Genomic DNA, 26747 nt, shown 5'->3' with positions numbered 1-26747 from the left:
CTTTCCCCATCTGCAGTAGCAGGTTCACCAACCCTTTTTTTTTGTGTGTATGCATACAGTTCTGCATTTTCAACCAAAGCATTAGCCAAAAAGTAAAAAGTTAAAAGTTTTTCATTTTACAAACACATCATAAGTCATCTTACTGATCTCCTCACATTTTACACAAGAAGGTGCAAAGCTTAGTTAATAAATGAGTGGTGATGGCCTCATGACATGCTTTCAACATGCGGAAAATGGGACTGAATAATTCATTCTGCATGCAACCACTTCTCTTTCATAATTTAAAATGTATTGTATAATCAAACCTTTTAAATGTAATATTCTGCAATAAGAGATAGTGTAGATTAAACTAGATGAGACTACAGGACTTCTAATGATGAAGAAAACAGAATAAACTAAACCTTGACAATGTGTTCCTCTTCCAGAGTAGTGATAGTAAGTTTGGTAGGCTCCCTGCGACCCCTATGGATTGAAAGCAAAGTATCTGTAACAAGCAATGGCCAATCAGAGGGACTAGCCTCACGATCTAGTCCAGCCAGTCGCTTACCAGTCTTGGGAGCTGAAAAAGTTAAAGAAAAATTAAAAATAAGAAAGCTACCATAAAACTTCTAAAACATCTGAATAACACAAGAAATTACCATTTAATATATAAGATGTAACTTCAAGTCATAAATTCACTGTGAGACTAATGGGAATGGATTATTTCTAAAACACCTACACACCCCGCCTAAAAATTACTACAGAAAAAGTTAACCAATAAAATTTTCATCAAATTCTTGCTTGTACAAAAAACTGAATTCATGATATGTCTCATAATCAATATTTTAAGCACAAATTTTTATGTTCTTACAAGTAATAACTATGATATTGTGTTACTGCAATGAGAATTTTCATTCAACTGCCCTACTATCAGTCACAATTTATTTGCCTTTTTCCAAATGTGCTTCAGGTATCTTCATATCAAAGAATGAACTTTTTCTTAGTTATAATACAAATAATGAAGTTGGCAGGCATGATGATGAAACCACCAATACCTTTGACATGAACCTGTTCATTCTCCATTAGGTAATCTTTAATCAACCGAGAAGAAAATACATACATCAGTACTGTATGCCGATTGTAAGTCCCCAATCGTGCATTGATATTGGAAATAAAGTAAAATCCTCTGGATTTTCCTGATCAAGATCTTAGAAGAATGGGAAAAATATACTCAATTAAAGGCAAAAGTTTTGATGAGCTGCTTATCTCAAATAAAATAAAAGTACAAATACCTAGCATACATATTTTCTCATCTTTAAATTCTCTATGAACTTCATCATAAATTTCATGTTCTATCTTTCATACATAATACGTACATGTAACAACTACAGGAGAGAAATTACACTTTCCCTTAGCTAATTTGTTGAAAGTTAATTTCCCATGGCTCTACAGTAATTCTATAATGCAGCAATTAAAAAACATCCTCCAGTCTCTAAAAAAAATATTCATATAATATAAGAAGTGAATAATATGGAACACGTGCTTTAAAACTAATAAACATACGAGATGTCATACATTGCTTACAAATGAACATTAAGGATGCCTGTACTACTGTACGTACTAAGAAACAACCATGACACTCCAAAAAATATTCTTAACAACTCTAGGCCATTTAAGACCTTCATATTTCCATGCTTTTGGATATAAAACAATGCAAGAATATTGAATAACCTCATCACAAAAATGGTGATCTTTACTGATATCAATTATGCTTTGCAAACATTTCTTTGTCATTACCACTTCTCAAGTGAAGGTAAAAATTTCTTTTTCCCTTAGTGGCAACTTCTAGTTACAGTATTGTATACTGTACTCTTATTAAGTGCGTTAATTAGTGCAGGTGCACATAAAAGACAAGACAACACTGTGATTAACTGGAATGTGCTTTAAAGTGGTAAATATCTCTGCAAAATTTAAGGGGTGACAGCCATTCACAAATATTTTTTGTAAAGGAACATGTAACACATATCAACTTAAATCAGGCTTTGTTCCAAATATGTAACAAATATAAACTTAAATAAGGCTTTGTTCCAAATATGTACATTAAATGAAGGAGCAGTTAGCCTTTTGGCATTATACAGCATTACTTACTCCAACAGGCAGACATAATTATCTCCGCTAATGTGCCCCACATGGAAAGAGAATAGGAAAAGACGATCATAAGTATAACTCATAAAATGAAGAGATACACTGCTACAGTATTAACTCCAGAGTAAAACTCCTAGTTATACCCAATTCATCATTTTCATGGAAACTTGAGAGAACACAATAAAAACAGACACACAGGAGAAAGACTAAACAGAAGGTATGCTATATATTTACAGTAGAAAGAAAAATCAAAATTCACCAAATTTTCTGTCTTGGGAATTTACTTAGTAATCAGCAGGCAATAGCAATGTTAGTATGTACAGTATTAATGAAACATCTGTAACTGAATGAAAAAAATTGAGAAAATTCTAAAAACCATTATAGTAATAAGAATTTTAATGCTATTTTTCCTTGATCTAATAAAAAATATTTCTTGACCATGATATACGAGAGCAAAAATGCTGATGTGCCAGCTTGCTGTCAGTCTAAGCAAGTCTTAAGAAAGCTCTCTCTCCACAGTAGAGATTTAATTATAAATCACTGTTTGCACAGGCTGCAGTGCATAAATACATACATATAGTACTTATTTTTTCTTATCAAATTATATGGGTCTAAAAGATAACTTCCCTATAATGTTCTAACGATTTCATTGGCGATTCAAATCAGGGCCTTTTAATTTCTAATGAAGCAAAAGCAGCCAGGTGGCCCAGCATGTGACCTGCGATGCCCATGGCACTCTATGCTGCAGACAAAATGTAATTTCTAGATATTTTTGCTTGTACGTCCACAAGGGGCCTGGGCACGTGGCCCGTTGAAAAATAATGATAAAATAATAATAAGGTTTAGATAATAATATTAATAAAATAAAAATGGGAAAAAGTCTCTTACAGATAGAATTAATAAAATTTTGAGAATAAATTACCTCGATCTTAATTATAATATATCAAGGGATTTGATATTTCCTGGTGGAATAGGCAATTGCTGTCTATTTCATAATAAATATATATATATGTATATGAAGAAGCCAGGTATATGTCGTACCTCTAAGTAAATGGGGATACAATCCACAATAAAGTAAATTTCTCTTGTAGTTTAAATATCCTATACAAGAACTATATATTTAAACTACAAGAGGAATTTACTTCATTGTGGATTGTATCCCCATATATGTATATGTATATTTATATGTTATATATTTATATATATATATATATATTATATATTAATATATTATATATAAATTAATATATTATATATATATAGATATATATATATTTAATAAATATATATATATATATATATATATATATATATTATATATATATATATATATACTTATATATATATAGATATATATATATATATAATAACATTTTATATCCTATATATACTAATATATTAATATATATATATATATATATATATTATATATTATATATATATATATATCATATATTATATATCTCTATATATATACTATAAATTATAATATTATATATATTATAAATAATATATATAATATAATATATAATATAATAAATATATAATATATAATAAATATATATACATATAGATATATATATATATATATATATATATATATATATATATATATATATATATATATATATATATATATATATATATATATACATACACACACACACACACACACATTGACAACGTATCACTAAAGCATGCAATTTTTCATGTTGTCGTACAGCTGGAGCAGGAATGAAAGGAGCTGACCAAGAAATACATAAAGCGCCTTGGGTCAACCTCCTTTTCACTTCCTTCCTCCAGCTGGTATGACAACAATATATATATATATATATATATTATATATATATATATATATATATATATATATATATATATATATATAGATATATATATATTCGATATATATATATAGATATAGATATAGTATCTAGAATATAGATATATATAGATTATATATTATAGATAGATATGAGATAGATATATATATATAGATATAGATGTATATAGATATAGATATATATATATATATAGATATATATAGATATATATATAGATATAGAGATATAGATATATATATATAGATAGATAGATATATAGATATATAGATATATAGATATATAGATAATATAGATAGATATAAGATATAGATTATATAGATATATGATATATAGATATATAGATATAATATATATATATATATACATATATATATATATATATATAATATATATATATATATATTATATATACACACACACACGGGACCGTGGAACCTCAGTTTTCACAAATAATCTGTTCCAGAACCTTTTAATATATATACATATATATATATATATATATATATATATATACATATATAATTATATATATATATTATATATTATATATATATATATAAATTGGAACCTCAGTTTTTGTACATAATCCGTTCCAGACTTCCCACGAAACAAAACCAAACGTACAAAACCGAAACAATAATTCCCATAAGAATAATGTATAGAATTAATGCATTCCAGACCCAAAAAAATACATTTTTATAGGAATAAACAGTTTTACATACAGAAAACCATGATGATAAATATAAATGACTAATGAAATGTCACCCTTACCTTTATGGAAAACACTTGTTACTGCAGGGTTGGCAGTAGTTTGAACCAAATGGTTTAAGGGGGCCGGCCGGCTAATGCCCTTTTTTAAGGACAGGACTTTGATATTCATACCACTTAATAAGGTGACTTGGGACATCTCCAAACCGCATATGATTTTCGCCTCTGACCTTCGGTTTTGTGACGCCAGGGCGATTTATCCCAAAAAATAACCATTTTCAAATTCTATCTCCTCCCTTGATATTTAATATTAAGACCTGGGATTACTACCATATATAGACCTGATGTAGACCTCCAATCAATGGAGAGTTTTTTTTCTAAAAGTCATTTTTTTGCTAGATATGAATTTTTCAATATGGTAAAAAAATAAACTATAAATCACGAGAAAAATTTTATAAAAAAAAAACAAAAAAGACGAAACAAAAATTGAAAAAAAGGGCTCTATTTGATTGTTCTATAATGTCTTTCTGAGTTATATACCAAATTCCAATGTTACAGCTTTAAAACTAAGTGAGAAGATAGATTTTGAAGGTCAATAAGTATAGTTTTGAGATACGGGCGTTCAAAGTTTTCCTTCGTATTTCTATAAAGACGAATGTTAATAAATAATAATTATTATGAATGTATATTTTCTTTTTTGTGTATTAATAAACCAAAAAACTATTTTATTTATCATAATTTAATCATAAATGATGATCCCTTTGCTCATATATCGCAGCCTGGGGCCACTGCTTGAGGCAAGATGGGGCACTCCTTCCTACGCAATTCTCCTCTCCCCCCATTCACTAACTCGGCTTATTACAACGAATTTTCTTCTTCTGTATGATAGCGAGATGTTTTCCTTGTATTTTCCTCTTTGGCATGATGAAATTCTTGCCCGAACAAAGATAAACAAACGTAAATGCAAGAGATGTCAAGAGGTGAAACTCGAAGGCGTACTCTTTTTTTACAAATACAATTTAATAAATCATGATTATTATGAATTTCATATTCCATTTTGGGTATTAAAAAAACCAAAACTTTGTTATTTATCATAAATGAAGATCTCTGCTCAAAGATCGTAGCCTTGGGCACAGTGTGATGTTGTGCTGTCAAGCAAGACGGGGGCGTTACTAAGCAACCCTCCCCTCTCTCTTCACTAACTACGCATAATTTATGATATTCTGTATAATAATACTCGAGCGATTTTTCTTCGTCTGTATGTTAGCGAGATGTTTTCCTTGTCTTTTCCTCATTGGCATGATGAAATTCTTGCCGAAACATACATAAACATACGTAAAAGCAGGCGATTGTCAGAGGTGAAATGGAACGTTGTAGACTACTTGAAGTCTGTGATCGAACTAAATCAGGATTGGACTTGGTACAGTAGCTGAGCCTAAAGTCTCCTTCCTCGACTAGGGAATGTCTACGATGCCATTTCTCCCAATTTCTTTGACAATAATCAAAATTTATGATAATAGAAGAAATATTGCATTTTCTTGTACGGATCAATGTTTTAGGCTTATTGAGTTACGTTAACTAATTACCCTGTAGCCTAACTACGAATGTAAGAGGAATTTTGACGAAATATTTCGTATACGTATTCTCAATTGCCATATGAAGCTCCATGAATTTTTTCATGAATTTGCATTTTTCGCCCTATACCACCATATATAGGGTTCCGGCCGGCCCCCTTAAACCAAATGGTTTAAACCAGTCAATAAAAAAGCAATGTTTTTATGCTTTTTATGGTTTTTTTTTTTTTTTTTTTTTTTAATTTTTTTGGTCTTCATGTTTCCTTAAAAAATGTTATTTACGGTAATATATATTTTTGGCAACTTTTGATGTTTTATCAGTTACTTCTTGGATTTTCAAATAAAATTGGCAAAGTACTCTAGCATAATTAAATTAACAATTAATCAACCCTTGAGGCATAACATCTTTCCACAATCCATTTAGCTACTTACCAATTTCATCGCTAGTTTCCAAGGGAACACATTACTGTAATGAGCCTTCATTCTTGCTATTTGCCCTTCCATTGCTTTGTGGCATTTTTTGCAAATAGCTCTACAACCCTTTCTGCCTTCCACCACTTTTTTTTCATAAAATTTCCAATGATGTCTGCTTTTCTACCTGTCATGTTGATCAGTTATTTTCAGCACTATGACCACTTGCAGTCATGCACATTATTGAAAAACAACCAGAGAGTGATTGTAGCCTACCATGACTTGAGTAACATGCCACTATACCAGGCATGCCAGTAGCACTAGCTTGGCAGTGTTCTTACAGTTACCAACTAGCCATATTTATGATTAAATGACCATGATCGTGTAATCATATTAATCTGCTATTTAAATCTGGTATTTAATTTTTTTTTCGATGTAATAAATAAAAACCATTTTGAATATAGAAAGTCAGAAAAGTTCATTAATAAAAATATAACCCTTAAAATGGTAAATTGGTAACTTGATATTTGACTCAATCAGATCCAAACTTGTAAACAAACCAGATACAGGTATTAGACATGACATATCCACAAAACTAAAGCATCTCTCTCTCTATCTCTCTCTCTCTCATATGCAGTTGTTTGAAGTATTGCATTAAAATGATATTGTCATGATACAATAAAGTTTGTTCATACTTACCTGACAGATATATATATGCTATTCTCTGACGACCGACAGAATTTTGAAACTCCCGCAAACGCAGTGGTCGGCTAGGTGGTTAGTACCCATTCCCGCCGCTGGAGGCAGATACCAGGAACCATTCCCATTTTCTATTCAGATTTTCTCTACCACTGTCTCCTGAGGGAGGTGGTGGGTACTTGATTATATATATCTGTCAGGTAAGTATGAACAAACTTTATTGTATCATGACAATATCATTTTGTTCATGACACTTACCTGCCAGATATATATATAGCTGAATCCCACCATTGGAGGTGGGAAGGGACAGAATAGAAGGATTTTGGAAACACATAACATGCAGATGATTGACATCTTGGTTCCTTACCTGTTAGCATAGCTGACTTCGTGATTACTGTCACCCAAGCCTGCTTCTGCTTAACTAGAATTTCCAGCAAGGTAGTGACCTGTATAGCTGGATAGTTCTAGATGATCTGTCAACGGGAGCGTGACCACAATGTGACTAGACCATATTGACCATACTGAAGACAACAAAGCATAACAAATACCACCTAACTAGCCCACTAAAGTTAGTCCCATAACTTTTATTTAGGCTAATTAAAGGAAGACCGCCTCAAGCGGCCACCCTACAACCATAAAAACAAACCCATAATTAAAAATCACACACATCCATTTTCTAAAGGATGGGGTTCGTATTGCTCTCGTCCCCAATACGGTATCCGCGGAATGTATGGTCCAAGCGAGTAGCAATTCTCATATGTCGCCTTCACATCTCTGAGGTAGTGTGAAGCGAACACAGAGTTGCTTCGCCAAAATGTGGCACTCAGGATATCACTGAGTGCCATATTTTTCTGAAAAGCCACCGAAGTAGCTACCGCTCTAACTTCGTGAGCATTAACTTTTAGCAGTTTAAGATCACCATCTGTGCAGGACGAATGAGCTTCCCTGATGGTGCTTCTCAAGAAGAACGCCAGTGCGTTCTTAAGACATTGGTAATTCCGGCCTCTTGACTGAACACACAGGTTGTCTGACGGGTCTCTACATTGTTTGGTCTTTTCCAGATAAAATTTGAGAGCTCTGACAGGGCACAAAACTCTCTCTGGCTCTCGTCCGACGAACTCTGATAACCCCTTGATATCAAAGCTTTTAGGCCAGGGGGGTTGGATGGGTTCTCGTTCTTAGCTAAGAACGAGGGGCTCAGCGAACACAACGCATTGTGTTCTCTGAAACCCACATGTTTACTCATAGCTTGAATTTCGCTAACCCTCTTAGCTGTTGCCAGAGCGGTTAGGAAAACAGCTTTTCTAGTTACATCTTTCAAAGAGGCAGCATGCATAGGCTCAAATGGGGCTGACATTAAAAACCTTAAGACAATATCCAAGTTCCATGAGGGAATCTTGTCTCGTGGAGCTTTTGAGGTTTCAAAGGACCTCAATAGATCGTGAAGATCCTTATTATTTGATAAATCCAAGCCTCTGTGTCGGAAGACCGTTGACAGCATACTTTTGTAGCCTTTAATCGTTGACACTGAAAGTTTGTCTATATTCCTAAGATGTAGGAGGAAATCAGCAATCTGGCTCATAGAGGTAGTGGAGGAGGAAATATTTTCCCTTCTACACCAACTTCTGAAGACAGCCCACTTCGATTGGTAGACAGCTTGAGAGGATGTTCTTCTAGCGTTGGCAATAGCTCTTGCCACCGATCTTGAAAAACCTCTCGCTCTGGCCAACTTTTGGATAGTCTGAATGCAGTCAGACTCAGAGCGGAGAGGTTTCTGTGATACCTCTCGAAGTGGGGCTGTCTGAGTAGATCGATTTTTTCTGGAAGTGTCCTTGGGAAATCTACCAGAAATGACATGGCCTCTGTGAACCAGTCGCTTGCAGGCCAAAAGGGGGCGATCAACGTCATTCTTGCTCCTTCCGACGCCGCAAACTTCCTTATTACCTCTCCCAGGAGTTGAATGGAGGAAAGGCGTAGAGATCCATCCTTTTCCAATTCCAAAGCATGGCATCTATCGCTATTGCTCCTGGGTCCAGAACCGGAGAGCAGTAAATAGGAAGCCTCTTTCGTTTTCGCCGTCGCGAAGAGGTCTACCAGTGGACGTCCCCAAAGTTTCCATAACTCTTTGCAAATCTCTGGATGGAGAGTCTATTCGTTTGGAAGCATTTGATGTTGACAGCTGAGAAGATCTGCACGAACATTCTGCTGTCCTGAAACGAATCTCGTTAGAATCGTTATATTTCTTATTTTCGCCCAAAGTAAGTTTTCCCTCGTTATCCTGAACAGGGACCGAGATAGAGTTCCTCCCTGTTTTTGATATCGCGAGCGCCGTGGTGTTGTCCGAGTTGACTTGTACAATTCGTCCCACATCCTCGACTCGAAGCATTGAAGTGCCAATCGAATCGCTTCTAGCTCCTTGGAGGGTTTATGTGCCAGGACCTCTGTTCCCCTCTCCAGAGGCCTGACACCTCCTCCTCCCCCAGTGTTGCTCCCCAGCCCGTCATGGACGCGTCTGAGAACAACACTAGGTCTGGGCTCAGAACTTTGAGGGACATCCCTTCCGATAGCTTGACGGGATCGGACCACCACTTCAAATGCTCTTTGATCGACTGAGGGATTCTCAAAATCTCGTCTAGGTCTTTCTTGTTCTTCCAGTTGTCTGCTAGGAAAAACTGAAGCTGTCTGAGGTGCAGCCTTCCCAGAGAAACAAATTTCTCCAGCGAGGAAATGGTCCCCAAGCAGACTCATCCATTCCCTCGCCAAGCATATTTTCCTCTCTAAGAAGACCAATACTTTCTCTAAGCATTTAGCTGACGTTCTATGGATGGAAATGCTTTGAAAAGCCACTGAATCCATCTGAATCCCCAGATACACGATGGACTGTGAGGGAATCAGATGGGACTTCTCGAAGTTGACCAGAAGACCTAGGTCCTTCGTCAGCTGTAATGTTGTGTGCAGGTCCTCCAGGCACTTTTCCTTCGACGTGGACCGGATCAGCCAATCGTCTAAGTAGAGTGAGACTCTTATCTTCGAGAGATGGAGCCATCTTGCTACATTTCGCATTAGAAAGCGAGAATATCATAGGGGCTGTACTCAGCCCGAAACAGAGAGCTCTGAATTGGAAGACCTGTCCTTTCAAGACGAATCTGAGGAACTTCCTGGACCGAGGGTGGATCGGAACATTGGAAAGTAGGCGTCTTGGAGATCCAAGGACACCATCCAATCTCCTGGTCTCAGGGATGCTAAAACAGACTGTGCAGTTTCCATCTTGAATTTTATTTTCCTTACGAAAAGATTCAGCCTGCTTACGTCTAGGACAGGTCTCCATCCTCCCGAGTGCTTCGGAACCAGGAAAAGCCTGTTGTAGAAGCCTGGTGAGTTCCGTGATACAACTCTTTTCTACTGCTCTCTTTTCCAACATTTGATCCAAAAGGTCTAACAAGATCTGTTGCTTCGAATTCTGATAAGAGGACGAAAGGTCTATTGGCTCTATGCTTAATGGAGGTTTTAATAGAAACGGGATCTTGTAACCTTTCTCGATCACTTCAATTGACCAAGAGTTCGCCCCTCTTCATCCTCCATGCTTCTGCGAAAAGAGCGAGTCTCGCCCCGACTGGTGCCTGGAGGGCCGAAAAGTCATTTCTTTCCCCTGGTTTTTGAGGGGGCTCTGCCCCTAGGGAAACTTCTCCCTCGAGCAGAGGCTCTTGAGGAGGCTCTTCCACGAAAGGGCTTATAATTCTTCCTAGAAGGTTGCGTGGTTCGTGAAGATGTCTGATCAGTAGGATGTTTCGAAGACCGAGACAATAAGTCCTGCGTCGCTCTTTCTTGGAGATTCACTGACAAATCCTTTACCATCGATTGAGGAAAAGATGAGCAGAAAACAGGGACGAACAAGAATTCTGCTTTTTGAGCAGGCGACACTGACTTAGCTGTAAAGCTACAGAAAAGTGCGCGTTTCTTCAGGACTCCCGACGCAAAATGTGATCCAGTTCGTCGGAGCCATCCCTTACTGCCCTGTCCATACATGACAAATACTCACTAAGTCCTCTAATGAAATAGAATCTGGGCTTCTAGACTGCACATCCAGATGCCCAAACACCAATCTAGAAAGTTAAAAACTTCTAGAGTTTTGTAAAGTCCTTTGAGATGGTGATCTATCTCTGACATTGTCCAAGAAACTTTTGCTGATGCCAGGTAAGATCTTCTAGGCGCCTCCACTAAGTTGGCGAAATCACCTTGTGCAGAAGAAGGGACTCTTAAACCTGCTTCTTCTTCTGTCTCATACCACTTCCCTGATCTTCCCACTACGCTTTGTGGGGGAAGTGCAAAAGAAGTCTTGCCTTCGTCTTTTTTTGGATTCCATCCAATCGTGGATTTTTTTAAAAGCCCTTTTAGTTGAGAGTGAAGTGGCCATTTTAACAAAATTTGGAGTCTTCCTTGCCTTCGAAGAGGTTAGCTGCGAAGGTGGAGAGAGAGGAACTGGAGCTCGAAACTTATCGGGAAACAAATCTTTTAAAAGGCGAGTTAAAGTCTTATAATCCACAGAGGATGAGGTTGTAGGATCCTCCTCCTCTTCTGAGACAGGCTCGCTTGACGATTTCTCTTCTAAGGAGACACAGGCTTATCCTGAATTGAGCGAGAAGAAACCGAAGTTTCACCTCCCTTTCGAAACGTAGGTCTTGCACTTGAAATAATTTTGAAGAGGAGAGCCTAGCGACCTGTTCTCTTCTTCCCACGGTGACTCTATGCATCGGATGCCTAGCGTCCTCAAAGCGTCCTCATTTGCGTCCTGGAAAGCGTCCTGATATGAAGGACGACGAGCTCCTTATTAGCACTACGCCTCGCCGTCCTCAAAAGCGTCCTCATTTGCGTCCGACGTGATGGACGTCGTGTAAAACGCTCCTTTAATACGGTCTTGAGTTTGTAAGAAGCCTCGCGTCCTCAAAAGCGTCCTCATATGCGTCCTCATATCTTTCTTCTGAACTAACATTGTGAGTTTCAAGTCTATCCAGCCGACGTTTACGACACCGAGCGTCCCGAGAAGCGTACCTGATGAGTAAGGTGTTTCTTCTGTCGAATACTCTCTTCCTGCAAGCCAAGATTAATTCCTTCCAATTCTACTTCCGAGCGATCCTTCTGAACGTTCTTCGACTCTTGGAAAAGACGACGGCCCGCCTGTGCGACATCTAATGTCTTTTTCTCTTTCCGCCATACTTCTAGAGACTCTATCAGTAGGACTGCTTGCGCGTTCCTGAATGAGCGATGAGTCTAGAAGGCGACGAATCAGAAGAGGACGAAGAACGAAGAAAGCCGAAGGAGAACGTCTAGATTTCTTGACAGGTAGCCATAGATCTTTTTTAAGACTACGCGATCTTTCTTCTTTCTTGGCCCCCCCCCCGAAAAATGCATCCAACTGCTGTCGAATCGCTACGAGGGCCTTTTTTTGATGGTGAAGAACCATATGATGGAATGATCCCTTGAGAAGAGATGGGCGAGGGGACGCCTTCTTCCTTCTCTCCGACTCGAATCAGGACGGTCAGAAAGCGTCCTGAATCTCTTATGTGTGGGATACTGTCTTCGAAGTCTTCCAGGGAAGATCGAAGCGTCAAATCGAGCGGAGAACGCTCTCGATCTCCCGATGAAAAGTCCTCTTCCGTAAGACCTTTCCTAAGAGGGCGAGAAAGACGATGGCCGCCAGTGCGACGTCTTAACGTCTTCCTTACCACTCTCAATTGGAGAGGCTGCGTCCTCTTCCGTAAGACATTCCAAAGAGGGCGAGAAAGACGATGGCCGCCAGTGCGACGTCTTACGTCTTCCTTACCCCTCTCAATTGGAGAGGCCTTCCGAGATTCCCACCCACGATGAGGTGAGGCGTCTCGGAGGAGAGAAGCATTCCTTCAAGATTCGAGCTTGCGCACGATCTTTGGCAGCCTGGGATGCGTCTTCAGGATCTGCCCGAAGGGATGCCAGACCAGTGTTTAATTCCCGTAACCCTCCTTCGGCCTTCGACATGTCCATTCCCTGTGTTTCTGGGAGTCTGACAGAGGTCTCAACCTGGAGGCATTATAGGATCGATCTGACGCCCCTCCACATCACTAGGGGCACCAACATTATCACTACACTTTTGCAAATTAGATGTAGCACTCGCATTTTCGATTCAAGGTTCCGAATCGATTCCAAAATGGTAGAAAGGACATTCCCTTCGTAACGATCACTTCCTTATCTGAAGGTGAAATTACAGGGTTATGCGTAACATTTTCTACAGTTTATGTTAGATGAGCAACTTTATCCCTTTGACTTTTGACAGAAGCACTCCTGGAGGAAGACCTCCTAATTCTGTCACCTCAAGTCTACGAATGTAAGATTCATACGCCTTCCATTCGACATTAGTTAACACTTCACATTCTTTGCACCTATCATCCAACAAGCAAACATGCCTCTACAATTCACACACACCGTGTGAGGATCTACCGAGGCTTTTGGTAGCCTCAACCCTTACATTCTTCTACACCACACACTCTGAAACTAGTAGAACTATATCCAGACATCTCAATTCTAAGAAAAATCAAAAGCAAAATCAAAATCCAAACCACAATAGCGTATGCCAAATCACTAAGCCAAGTCCGAAACCAAAAGACAATCCAAATACTCAAGTGACAAATGGGGTTTTCACAAAATCCAACCTAGGCAGAGGTCTGTAACAGTTGTTTACCGACCGGCGACAGAGAAAAATGAATAGAAAATGGAATGGTTCCTGGTATCCGTCCTCCCAGCGGCGGGAAAGGGTACTAACCACTTAGCCGACCACTGCGTTTGCCAGGAGCTTCGAAATTCTGTCGGTCGTCAGAGAATACAGCATATATATATCTGGCAGGTAAGTGTCATGAACAAACCAAAAATTTGGACTTTCAGCCATTGTGTCTAAGAGATATTAATATGGAGATTGTTAATTTTGGCCATACAGATAATGGAACTATGTTATTGTCATGATACAATAAAGTTTTTATGCATACTTTACCTGGCAGATATATACTTAGCTATAGACTCCGTCGTCCCCAGATAGAAATTCGAATTTCGCGGCACACGCTACAGGTAGGTCAGGTGATCTACCGCCCCGCCGCTGGGTGGCGGAATAGGAACCATTCCCATTTTCTAAGACAGATTTTCTCTTCCACCTGTCTCCTGAGGGGAGGCTGGGTGGGCCATTAATCTATATATCTGCCAGGTAAGTATGCATAAAACTTTATTGTATCATGACAATAACATTTTTATGCATTCAACTTACCTGTCAGATATATCTTAGCTGATTGGCACCTTTGGCGGAGGGTAAGAGACAGCTAATTTACTGAATAGACAGGAAGCAACATACGTTGTAGGTAATAAATAAATAAAACCTTGGTTCCTATGTGTTTAGACGAAGGGTTGACCTCCTAGCTATTGCTAGGATTCTGCTTCGTCTCAAGAGCCTCAGCGAGGATGTGACCTATGGCTAAGAGTTCTTGTAGATCTGTCAATGGGGTCTTATCCATTACTTGACAGATCTAATGGTTATTTGTCAAAGGGGTCCTATCCACTTACATGACAAAACACCTATGCCTAGTGGCATAATTAAGGAGCACAACACCGATCCCGATCACCTGATCCTCACACGAGGGTTCGTGCTTAACTTGAAAAAGAGTTATCCCCAAACTCCTTTCAAAACAACCCAAATAATAAAACATTCCGTTAATTAAGATTTAACTCACTAGTTAAGGATCAGTGTCGACTCCCTATCCCAGCAACTTATCCGTAGACACGTATAACCCAGAGAGACGTACTCTTGTAGGTCAACTTGACATCCTTCGTATAATGGGACGGTCAACCCAGAGTTGCATCTCCCGTAAATGACAGCTAATATGTACTTAATGACATATTGTTATGGGAAGGACAAGAATTCATAAAAGCTCGCACTTCATTCGCTTTTAATTCTCAGCTGTTTGAAGGAATCATCAAGATACTCTGAAGTGTTTTTAGTGATCACATAGTTTCAAAGAAGACCAGGCTTTCTTAGAAATGGATCTCTTCTGGATGAAGCCTAGAGCCTGGCTGGCGCCTCGCGCTTGCCTTGTTGGCTTCCTCGCGCCTGCCTGGCGTCTTGCGCCTGGCTGGCGCCTTGCGCCTGGCTGGTGCCTTGCGCCTGGCTGGTGCCTTGCGCCTGGCTGGCGCCTCGCGCTTGTCTGGTGCCTCGCCCCTGGCTGGCTCCTCGCGCCTGCCTGGCGCCTCACTCTTGGCTGGTGCCTTGCGCCTGCCTGGAGCCTCGCCTCTGGAGCCTGGCCGGTTCCTCCCCCACTTTGCTAGAGCTTCGAGCTTGTTAGTCTCTCGAAGATGTCTGTCGGTGTCCCCCATCGAACTCTCTTATCTGTCCGATTTGCTTGCCTCTAGCAAATCTAAGCCAGGTTGGAGGCCCACTCTTTCTCCTCACCAGACAATGACAGTGATTCTTGGGACTGTCTGCCTCTGGCGTTTTTTACACCGTTATGGCATTTAGTGCCTAGTTGGCGCTACATTGTCCGAAAGTCCTAAACAACCACAATAGTTTATCAGGAGACTTTGAGAAGGTGGAAGACCTTCTTCCACTATGAGCTCTCGGCCTCTCCGGCAAGGGGAGGAGAAGTAGTCAACTACATCCATAATTGATATGAAATCTAACAGTACGAGAGATAAGAGTCTTATTCCGAAAAGGATCCTTCGTGATTACTTCTGTTGCTACCGAGATCTCTTCTTACATGTTGATGAGGTTTCTCGTTGTAGAATCTTCCCTATCCTTGCCCGAAGGAAGGGAAGGAGCCTGGAAGTCGAAGGAAGACTCAGAGTAGAAATTGGGCGGACCCCTGATTTCTTAGCTCTTTATATATATCCCTCTTAATAGTAACTGGGCAGCATTTGAGCCCTCATCACATTCCAAAAACTCTGTAGGCAAACGTTTCCACCATTTCTTCTTCTGTAGATGAAAACGTAAGGACCCTGTCTGAACAACGAAACTCTATCTGGAGCGTTGAGTGAGGAACAGAGGGTTTTAGTTCTTTTGCCAGACATATTATGCTGGCAAGAAAACCCATTGCCGAGTTCCCATAGAAATCTGATGCGAGATTCCAATGCACGAAAAATTCCCTTTTCTTCTGGGTCGTATAGGACGAGAGAAACGAGGAATTCCTCATAAAATTTCTGAAAGAAGTTTTATGAGGAGCAGTTCCATCTTGTCATAACAACGGAATCTGAGGACTCCAAACAAAAAGAATCCCATACTCAGTGCATGATATCCTACTCTTATCGTATAGAGGTATCGTATAAGATCCCGAAGATCTTAATTCTCTGCTATATCTAATTCTCCTTGCAGAGACAGAATATAACCTTATACTGCGTTGTTGATAAAAGTATAGACAAAGGTGATTCTTCCCTCTGAAAGGGAAGAAAACACCCCGATGTGGTTCACAGAGGTATAGGAAGAGGACAGCTTCCCTATTCCCACCAGCAAGATCTGCAGCAAGTCTATGTCTTTACCATGACCTTGCCTTTTACCTTGAAAAAAAATCCTCTTACCATGTCTACTTCTGGTCAGTCTGCACGCAGACCGACTCAGAATGGAGAGGTTTTACAGGTCTATATACTGATTCTAATAGAACCTCCAGAATCTTTGGGAAATTTTTCTTACGAAACATGCTGTGAGAAGAACGTTATGATCTCTGTGAATCCAATATATCTAAGGCCAAAAATGAAGCATAAAGTATCATCCTTTCTTCCTTTGACACCCTTTATCTTAACATCTGTTAAGAATTTATATTTATTTAGGGGAAAAAGACTAAAGTTTATTCCCCTTTCTTAAAACTAAAGATGGCGTAAATTGCTACATCTCTTGGGTCAAGAATAATGAAGTATCTATAGGAAGCTGGTCGTCTTCCACCTTGCGAAGCGATTATGAAGAAGACTTCTCTCAGGTTTTTTACAACTCTCTCCAATAGATGCTAGACATATTTCACAATTATTATCGTCTATCGAGAAGTTTCTCCAAAGACGTGCAACATATTGCAGTGAAATCTCTTAAGAATCGTTACGTTCCGTGTCTGATTTCCGAACAGGTTCTCTTTTGTCAACGCGAACCCGGGCGAAAAAGAGATTCTTGATCTCTTTGTGATATGAGAGAGCTTGGCATTGGCCATAAATGCTTAAAATAAATAATTTCATAGTTCCTTGGGATCGAACCCATTTTTCGATTAGAAGGGGAACGAAATCAGGAACGAAACTTGCCGTTACTACGCCTCTGTCGAAGAGGCTAGTGAACTCTAAGGTTAATAACTCGCTAAAACAAGAAATTATCTTGGATGGCGCTTCTAGCGCCAATTGCGCCAGGCTGGCGCTTCTGGCTCATTGCGCCATGCTGGCGCTTCTGGCGCATTTGCGCCAGACTGGCGCTTCTGGCGCATTGCGCCAGGCTGGCTCTTCTGGCGCATTATTTGCGCCAGGCTGGCGCTTCTGGCTCTTCTGGCGCATTGAGCCTTCTATGTTTATTCCGTTCTCAGTAGGAAAAACTTTTATGGACAATATATAGTCCATTCAGGGAAAACAATTTCTGTCACGAAGAGAATGATTCCCAACAAAGACTTATCAAACTTATCCTGAGCAATCTTCGTTCTTTAATACGATTATGCTTTCTAAACATGCTTCTCGAAAGCCTGAGATCAGGGAACAACTTCTGGCCGCGAAGAAAATGATTCCCAACAGACTTATCGAACTTATCCTGAGCAATCTTCGTTCTTTAATACGATTATGCTTTCTACATATGCTTCCCGAAAGCCTGAGATAACTCCCTGCCATAAAGAATCCTCTATAATTCTCTTACATTGCGGTAAACAGAATTAAACTAGGTAACACTATTGTAAAGGATACTAGGAATTCAGTTGTCACCATACAGTCAACTTCGGTATATGTATGACATGATCATACCGTAGTCTTAAGGTGAATTCTCTACTACATTCTTTCCTCGCCGAGGCCGAGAGAGAATGTAAAATCTCCTAACTTCGTTCTTTTCGTCAATAAAATGAATTGGTACTAGACGAAGAGATCCTAATGAGAAATAAGGATCGAAGAGAATCATTCAAGCTTCCTATCCATGGACATAATGCTGTAATCTATGCTTCTATTACTTGAAAAAGCCTCTAATCAAATAATGCGAGCTCATACAAGTCTTGTCCAATTCCAAACAATTGCAAAGTTCTCATTCTGAAAATCGGTTTGCTGCATATATACAAAAGAGGATGACTTATAATCCTCTTAAAAGTAACGAACTAGGAGAAGGAGGGGTGGCAAAACTCAAGAGACTCTCCGAATTCTTGCAATAAAAGGGTTGCTAAGGTCTTGTAAGCTGAAAGACCTGCACCCTCATTGACTTCCTAGTCTGATATCTTCCATCTCTTGTCCCATAATGTTGGGAAAGAGTGAGTTACCCGAGGAGAGCGCCTCTCTTCATAAGGTAAAGGGTTTAAAGTAGAACCAGCTTCATCCTGACAAGGGTTACATTCGCCTGTGCGACATCTTGAGTACCTGGCAGGTGAAGGCTGATCCTACAAAAAAAAAAAAAAAAAAAAAGAAAAAAAAAAAAAAATAAAAAAAAAATAAAACAATAAAAAAAAATTCTCTCCAAATCAAACCCCAATGTGATAGAGACGAAGTCGCTTATGCGACCACTAGTCTCTTTCCACGAGAAGAAATATGTTCTTGGGTTCTCTTCCAGAGAACTTCCCACAGATTCAAACACATCCTGACACGGGCGACAGCCGCCTGTGCGACATTTCGCCCCCGCCCCGTCAGGAAAAACTGATCCCGTGACAAATCTCAAGAGGATACCCTGTTCAATTTCCATCTTCCCAACACAAAGAAGCTGGAAATCCTGTATGCTGTAAGAATTTTATAATTCGAAAGTATTTCCTCATTGGAGCCTCGTCTCCTAAACTTCTTCCCATTCGAGAAGATCAGAAGGAGATTAATCCCTTTCATAGGTTATTGTTCCTTAGACCTCACTTACTGTAAAGGCGAAGGAATTCTATCATTGAGAGACTGAGACGTCACCGCTCTATCCTGTGGCACCTATCCACGTACTGACCAGACCCCACTTTACTGACTTCGTTGATCGGAAGAGAAGCGGTATTCAACGTGGTATGGCCTTTGGCTATGTGGCCTTCCCCATGGCATTCCTTCATGCGCTTTTGGGAGGATCTTTCATCATGGTAGAACGTCTAAGCAGGCACCTGGCACTTTGACTTGCACCTGGTGCCTAGATGAAGCTATGCTTTAGTAATGATACTATAAACCATAATTTCCTCTTTCTTTATTCATAACATAAACGAGATTATCTTGTATATTCATAAGAATCTTCGTTGATGAATCTTCCTTCTCATCTGCCGAGGGTAAGGAGGTTTAACCATAAGGGGGAAACACTGTTTAAGATGCCTTTCCAATGGCTATCCCTGCAGTCTGGGACGTTTCTACAGACACTGCCGAGGGGACGCCTGATCGGTGGGGATTCTCCATAACCTCCGTAAGGCTTTCGACATTCCTTCTCCTCTAGGCCTGTGAGCTTGGAAGAGGTCTAGGCTGGGAGCGAGATGAAGCCGATCAGACGCACCCTCCATTGCAATGGGGAAACACTAATTCACTTCTTACCTTCTAATAGCTCGCTTTTGGAGCTATATTCCTTTATCTTCAAATTGCAATATGAATTTGTAGTTCTGTAAAGTAAGAAGTGATGAGGATACAACACTACTAGTACTGTTAATGCTCTAACTGCTCGTTAGTACGAGAGCTATAAAACTTCTAAAGGAAGCGTAACTAGTTCTATGTTTTTTCTGACTTCCTCGATAAGGAAGTTGGCCTCAATCAATTTTAACTTTTATTACCATTAATGAAATAAATATTAATATTTCCCTTCTTGCAAACTATGTAAGTGTCTACCGAAAACTTCGGTAGTTACACGTATGTATTCTTCGAAATTTTCAAAGCCAAATTCGTTAAAACAGTTAATAAACGTATGCCGAACCAAAGACCCAGTAACGTACTTCCCTGCAAAAGATAGCCAGAGACGATGGACGATGAAAACACGAAAATCCAAATCAGGAGGAACTGCAAACGTATGTTTACATTCCAAACGATAGAGAAATCTGTCTTAGAAAATGGGCAATGGTTCTATTCCCGGCCCACCCAGCGGCGGGGCGGTAGATCACCTGACCTACCTGTAGCGTGTGCCGCGAAATTCGAATTTCTATCGGGGACGACGGAGTCTATAGCTAAGTATATATCTGACAGGTAGTTGACATGCATAAAAATTCAATTTGTTAATACTTCTTAAGTATATGGATACATCATACTTGTATGTCAAATACATATACGGCCACAGAATTGTGTGATTACCATTAAAATTGCTTTAGTTTTATACTGTGTAGCACAAAAATTAAATAAACCCATAAAAAACCAAACCTAGTAGCACAAAAAAATGAAAAAACCATAAAAAAAACATATTTCATGGTTTAAACCAAAAAACCCATGTTAAAAAAAACAAGGTTTTTGGGTTTTTAAAAAGAAACCAAGGTTTTTTCTTCTTTTTTAAACCATTGGTTTTTGCCAACCCTGCTTTTTAGTCTATGGAAGATGGAGAGGAGGACAGAGGGAGGAGTAGTAGGTTATTGTTTGGAAGGGGAATCTCCCTCCAGAAGGACTTCAGGTATCAAGGACCTATCTGGGGTTACTTCTCTTCATTTTTTACTGTCACTATCTGAAGTTACCTCCCCACTTTGTTTTTTGCTGGCACTAGGACAAGCTTGATTGTTACTGGACCCCTGTCCCACAAAAAAACTGTCCAGAGGCATTTGTTTCTGGCGTTTCTTTAAAATTTGCCCAAAGTTAAACATGAACATCATCATTAAACACGGAGACATGGATTACCACTTCTTTATTGGGATGATAATTCTCCACAAAATTTTTTTTACATCATTCCAATTTGCAATTATGATCTTAATTCCCTGAAGTAGCACATTATGTATGCCCATTCACTTTCTCGAATTTCTCAAACCAGCCCCTGCTGGCTTTAAATTCACTAACAGCAGCTTTTGTCATGGGGTTTATTTTTTCTCACTGAGATTGGCATGCAACTTCTTCCAACACTTTGCTACAAGTTCTTTCTTAAATTCTATAGTGTCTCTCACCTTTTTTACTCAAGGGCTAGCACTTGGAACTTTCTTTGGCCCCATAAATAAAAAAGCACAAAAGTACAAACAACGAACAGAAAAACAGAATGGGGCACGAAAGAAGGAAAGGAAGGATGGATTGGCACATGGAAGTAAGCGTCCTGAAGATCCAGGACACCATCCAGTCCCCTGGACGAAGAGCAGCCAACACCTGAAGACGTCATTTCCATGGAAAACTTCCTCTTTTCCACAAAGATGTTTAGGGCGCTTACATCTAGAACCGGTCTCCATCCTCCTGAGGCTTTCGGAACTAGGAAGAGGCGGTTGTAGAACCCGCAGAGAGAGGGTCATTCACTAGTTCTATAGCCTCCTTCTCTAGCATCTGATCTACCACTAGAGCAAGGGCTTGGCTCATGATGGGTCCTTGTACCTGGCTACCAACTCCCTTGGAGTTGTTGTCAAAGGTGGCCTTGACGTGAAAGGAATGAGGTATCCTTCTGGATAATCGAGGAGGGACCAGGTGTCCGCCCCCTTCTGGGCCCAGACATCGGCAAATCTTAGCAGTCTGGCGCCTACTGTTGTCTGAAGGACTTGATTTCTACTTCTTGGCTCTGATCGACTTAGAGAAGGTTTTCCCTCTTAAGGTTCTTGCTCCTCTGACTGAAGAAGATCTGGAAGGAGGAGGACTCCTCAAAACAAAAGGGCTCCTGCGTAGAGGGCGTCTCCTTCTTAGCCTTAGTCTGGAAGGTCGCACAAGGTTTTCTTGCCGACTGCGCAAGCATGTCTTGAGTCGCTTTTGCAGATATCTTGAATAATCTTCTTCGGGAAGAGCAAAGGAGAGAGCTGCGAATACAAGAGCCCAGGCTCTCTGAGCGTGTGACACTGACTTCGTTAGAAACGAACAGTATACCGCCCTCTTTCTTAATGACTCCTGCCCCAAAGAGCGAAGCCACTTCACAAGAGCCATCTCTCACCGCCTTATCCATACACTTAACACGCTATGAAGATCTTCAGGCGAAAGGGAATCCGGGTCTGAGTCCTAGATTGGTCCAAGGACCAATCTAGGAAGTTAAAGACTTCTAGGACTCGGAACATTCCCTTCAAAAGGTGGTCAAGCTCATTCATCCCCCACTAGTCTTGGCAGAAAAAAGGGCAGAGCGTCGAGAGGAATCCACCAATGAAGAGAAGTCCGAGTCCGCAGAGGAGGAAGACCAGGCCCAAAGGTTCTCCTGATTCATACCAAAATCCTAACCTTCCTGTCAGTTTGGAAGGATGGGAAGGCAAAAACTGTCTTTCCTTTTTCTTCTTTAGACCGCAGCCAGTCACCAAAACCTCTCAGTGCCTTCTTCATTGAAATGGTAGGCTTCATTCTTACACACGCGAGGCCTTAGTCGTTTTAGAAGTCGAGAACAAACAGAGCGGCGAAGGAGGAGCAGCAGGAGTAAGGGCGTCTCTGAATTCTTGGAGAAGCAAGTCCGTAAGTTTCTTATAAGAAGAAACTGAAGAATCCTTGGCTGAGTCTTCTGATGCTTCCTGTTCTTCTTCAAAAGAAGAACAACCCAAGATCCTTAGCAGGGTAGGCGGTTTTATCAGTCAAAGTGCGCCTATCCTGGGAGGGGCGTCTACTAGAAGTCTAACGCCTGTGAGTGGATGCAAAAGATTCCGGAGAGCGTCTATCCGGGAGAAGACTTCCTTCCAGAGGGTATCCTTGAGGCTCTTGGCGCCTGTCGAGAGGAGATCGGCTGCCTGGAGAAGAGAGCCTACTTGGGGAGAAGCGCCTACCAGGCTCTTGGCGCCTGTCAAGAGAAGAGCAGTATCCTGGAGAAGAGCGCCTACTTGGAGCAGTAGCGCCTGCCAGGCTCTTGGCGCCTGTCAAGAGGAGAGCGGTTGCTTGGAGAAGAGCGCCTACTCGGGGAGTAGCGCCTACCAGGCTCTTGGCGCCTGACGAGAGGAGAGAGCTGTCACGAGAAGACGCCTGTCAATCAAAGAGCGCCTACTGACGAAAACACGTCTGTCCGGGGACGAGAGCCTATCGGGCGAAGAGCGCCTACGAGTCGCTTGGCGCTTATCCGAAGTAGAGGGGAAGTCAACATAAGCGCGCCTGTCAGGCGACTGGCGCCTGGATGAAGAAGGGAGCCTGTCAGGAGAGGAGCGCCTGGACTTCTTAATCGGAAGCGAGAAGTCCTTCCTACGATGAGAACTCCCTGCTCTTGGGTATGCCAAGGAGTTAGCCAGGGCCGAAATCTGCGCTTGCAGACCCGCTAGGATCCGAGCGGGAGACTTTCTCAGGTTCTCTTCCGGAAAAGGCGAGCGAGGCAAACGAGGAGAAAGGTCGTCTTGAAAAGTCCTGGGCCTCTTGACATCTAAAGAAGGCTCTTCCAGAAAGAATTCCAGGGCTGGAGGGAACGGGCACAGAGCACCTTCCAGGCTCTCTTCAAAGGGCGCGATGCCTCCGAGGAAGCTCCATCCACGCTTCGGAGAAGGCGAAGGAGAAGGCGAAGGCAAAGGCGACGAAGAGAAGCACTGGCGTAGAACTTCCTTCTTGGCGCGATCTGAGGCAGCCTGGGAACGTACATCAGGTCCTACCGAAGGGAAACCTGACCGGTGGAGGTTCTCCCTAACCTTCCCTGCGGCTTTCGACTTTCCTCCTCCACTGGGACTGGGAGTCTGGAAGAGGTCTAGGCCTGGAAGCATTATGGAGCCGGTCAGACGCCCCCTCCACTGCACTAGGGGTCACTGTATAATTCACTAGCACTGTCACTCTTACCTTCCAAGGAGCGAATCTTTAGCTCCATGCTACGAATCGTTGCTCTCATAGCGGCCACCTCCAAAGACGTATCTTCTTCGGGTTTCGGCGCAGGGACCAGGCTGCAAACAGGTAAAGGTTCTACTTCTACTACAAGGGTTATCTAAGTCTAGCTCGCTAAGGCGAGACCTACTAGAGCTTCTGGACGAAGCCTTGCAAACCCTATCTTTCTCCAACTTCCTCAAGTAGGAAGAAAGAGACTTCCATTCATCTTCGTTCAACCCCTTACATTCTTTACACTGGTTAACAAAAGAGCAATCATTCCCGCTATATTTCATACATACAGTGTGAGGATCTACCGCAGCTTTCGTAGCCTCACCTTACAATCACTAACAGAACACACTCTAAATACAGCAGATTTCTTAACTTCCAAATCAGACATTATGAGAAAAATCCAAGAGAGATCAATAAGTCCAAAACAGCATATGCCAAGCCAAAAAGATTAGGTACTTCACCAAAAAGTCAGGCCAAAACAATCCAAGGCAGCGAGAAAGCGAATTACTATCGGAAGGAACCTACAACAGGTGTAGTCGGTTTTCCCGGCGACAGAGAAAATCTGACTAGAAAACGGGATTGGTTCATACACCCGCCTCCCAGCGGCGGTAAGGTAAAATCACCTGACCTACCTGTCGCGTGTGCCGCGAGTTTTGAATTCTGTCGTGACGTCAGAGACGTAAGCTAAGTATATATCTGACAGGAAAGTTCATGTACAAACACCATTTTGTTTGCCTATATTAGTGAAAGTATGAAAATTATATTTTTATGATAAAATAGGTTTCACACATACTTACCAAACAATTACATAGCAAGCTATACGCTTCTTACCTTTACAGCAGTCGAAATTCCAATTTCTCGGCGCTAACCGCGCTGCTGACGTGCAGGTGATACAACCCCGCCCACTTTCGGGGATCCCGGTACTACTGAGCTTGCTTGACAATTCGTTGAGCCACCCCGTCCATCTGTGGGGAGGGAGGGAGGGCTTTAATCATGTAATTGTTCGGTAAGTATGTGTGAAACCTTATTTTATCATAAAATATCATTTTCACACATGAAACTTACGAACAATTACATAGCTGAATCCACATTACTCGGCTGGTGGGGGTATGATGGACTTTAAATGCAAATAAGAAAAAACTCACATTGCAAGAATGTTGTAGTACCTTACCTCGTGAGAGAGCAGCTGCAGGAGGAAATACTGCCTCTGGTCGGCGCTCTCATCACTTGTAGGGAACGTGGCAGTAGTGGCCAGGATCGTTCCTACTACTAGTGGGTATTCTGCAACCATGGAGGTTCACCGATGGTTGATCAGAATGAAATAATAGCGCCCTTGCCACCCTGGGCTGTGACCAGATAAAATAACAATCAAAACCATCACCTACACATAACCATAAAAAAAAATAAAATAAACCAAACCCAACATAAATCTGGCGGGTACTCCTGGTACCATGTTACCCCCAGGCTTCCCCAAACTCGACCACCTTCTAATCAAGATGAAGAGATGGTCAAAAGGAAGGAAATTGGACAAATCCCCATATGCTTCCTTTCCCAACACCATGCCCATCACCGACAAAGGTCACTAAACGACAACAATTATCAAACGTTGCTTCCACATCCTTCAGGTAATGGAGAGCAAAAACCAATCTCGACCTCCAGAACGTAGGTTGCAAAATAGATGCTAGCGACGTATTATGTCTGAAAAGCCAAGGAATTCGCTACTGCCCTAACCTCGTGGGCTTTAACTTACACACCTGTAGGGTCTGATCTCTTACTGACGTGTGTGCTTCCTGAATCAGGCTCCTTAAAAAGAACGAAATTGCGTTCTTAGACATAGGACGGCTCGGATCTTTAACCGAACACCACAATCGGTTCGAACTTCCTCTCAAATCCTTTGTTTTGTGAATATAAAATTTCCAGTGCTCTCACCGGACACAAAGAACGTTCTTCGTCCTCTTCTCCTACTAATCCTGACAAGCTTTGAATGGAGAGAAACGAGGCCATGGTCTCGAAGGATCTTCATTGTTCGCTAAAAAATCCTGAGTATAGGCACACACAGCTTTGTCTTGTGTAAATCCTATCTCTTTACTCATTGCTTGCAGCTCGCTGATTCTACCAGCTGAAGCTAAGGCGACTAAGAATAACGTCTTCTTAGTAAGATCCTTCAAGAAGCCGAATTAAGAGGTTCAAAATTTGCTTTAGAAAGCCAGGACAATACCACGTCTAAATTCCAGTCCATACTAAACCTGGTCTCCTTGTCCTAGCGGACTCAAAAGATTAATCAAGTCGCTGATGTCCGAGTTATTAGATATATTCAAGTTTCTATGTTTAAAAAACTGACGCCAACATAGATCTGTATCCTTTTATTGTCGAAGTC

The 26747-nt window shown here is 40.8% G+C and overlaps 1 protein-coding gene across 1 annotated transcript in view; it reads right to left on the bottom strand.

The window, feature by feature from the left end:
• LOC135223761 (BRCA1-associated protein-like) overlaps positions 1–26747 on the bottom strand; it is a 241336-nt gene that overhangs the window by 189851 nt on the left and 24738 nt on the right. The window contains 1 exon segment of the mRNA XM_064262524.1: positions 402–559. Coding sequence (XP_064118594.1) covers positions 402–559 — 158 coding nt within the window.

This window comes from Macrobrachium nipponense, chromosome 10 (genome assembly GCF_015104395.2).
Source record: "Macrobrachium nipponense isolate FS-2020 chromosome 10, ASM1510439v2, whole genome shotgun sequence".
NCBI classification, from domain to species: Eukaryota; Metazoa; Arthropoda; class Malacostraca; order Decapoda; family Palaemonidae; genus Macrobrachium; species Macrobrachium nipponense.
Note: the sequence above shows the minus strand (reverse complement) of the source record. Positions and strands in the feature narration are given on the sequence as shown.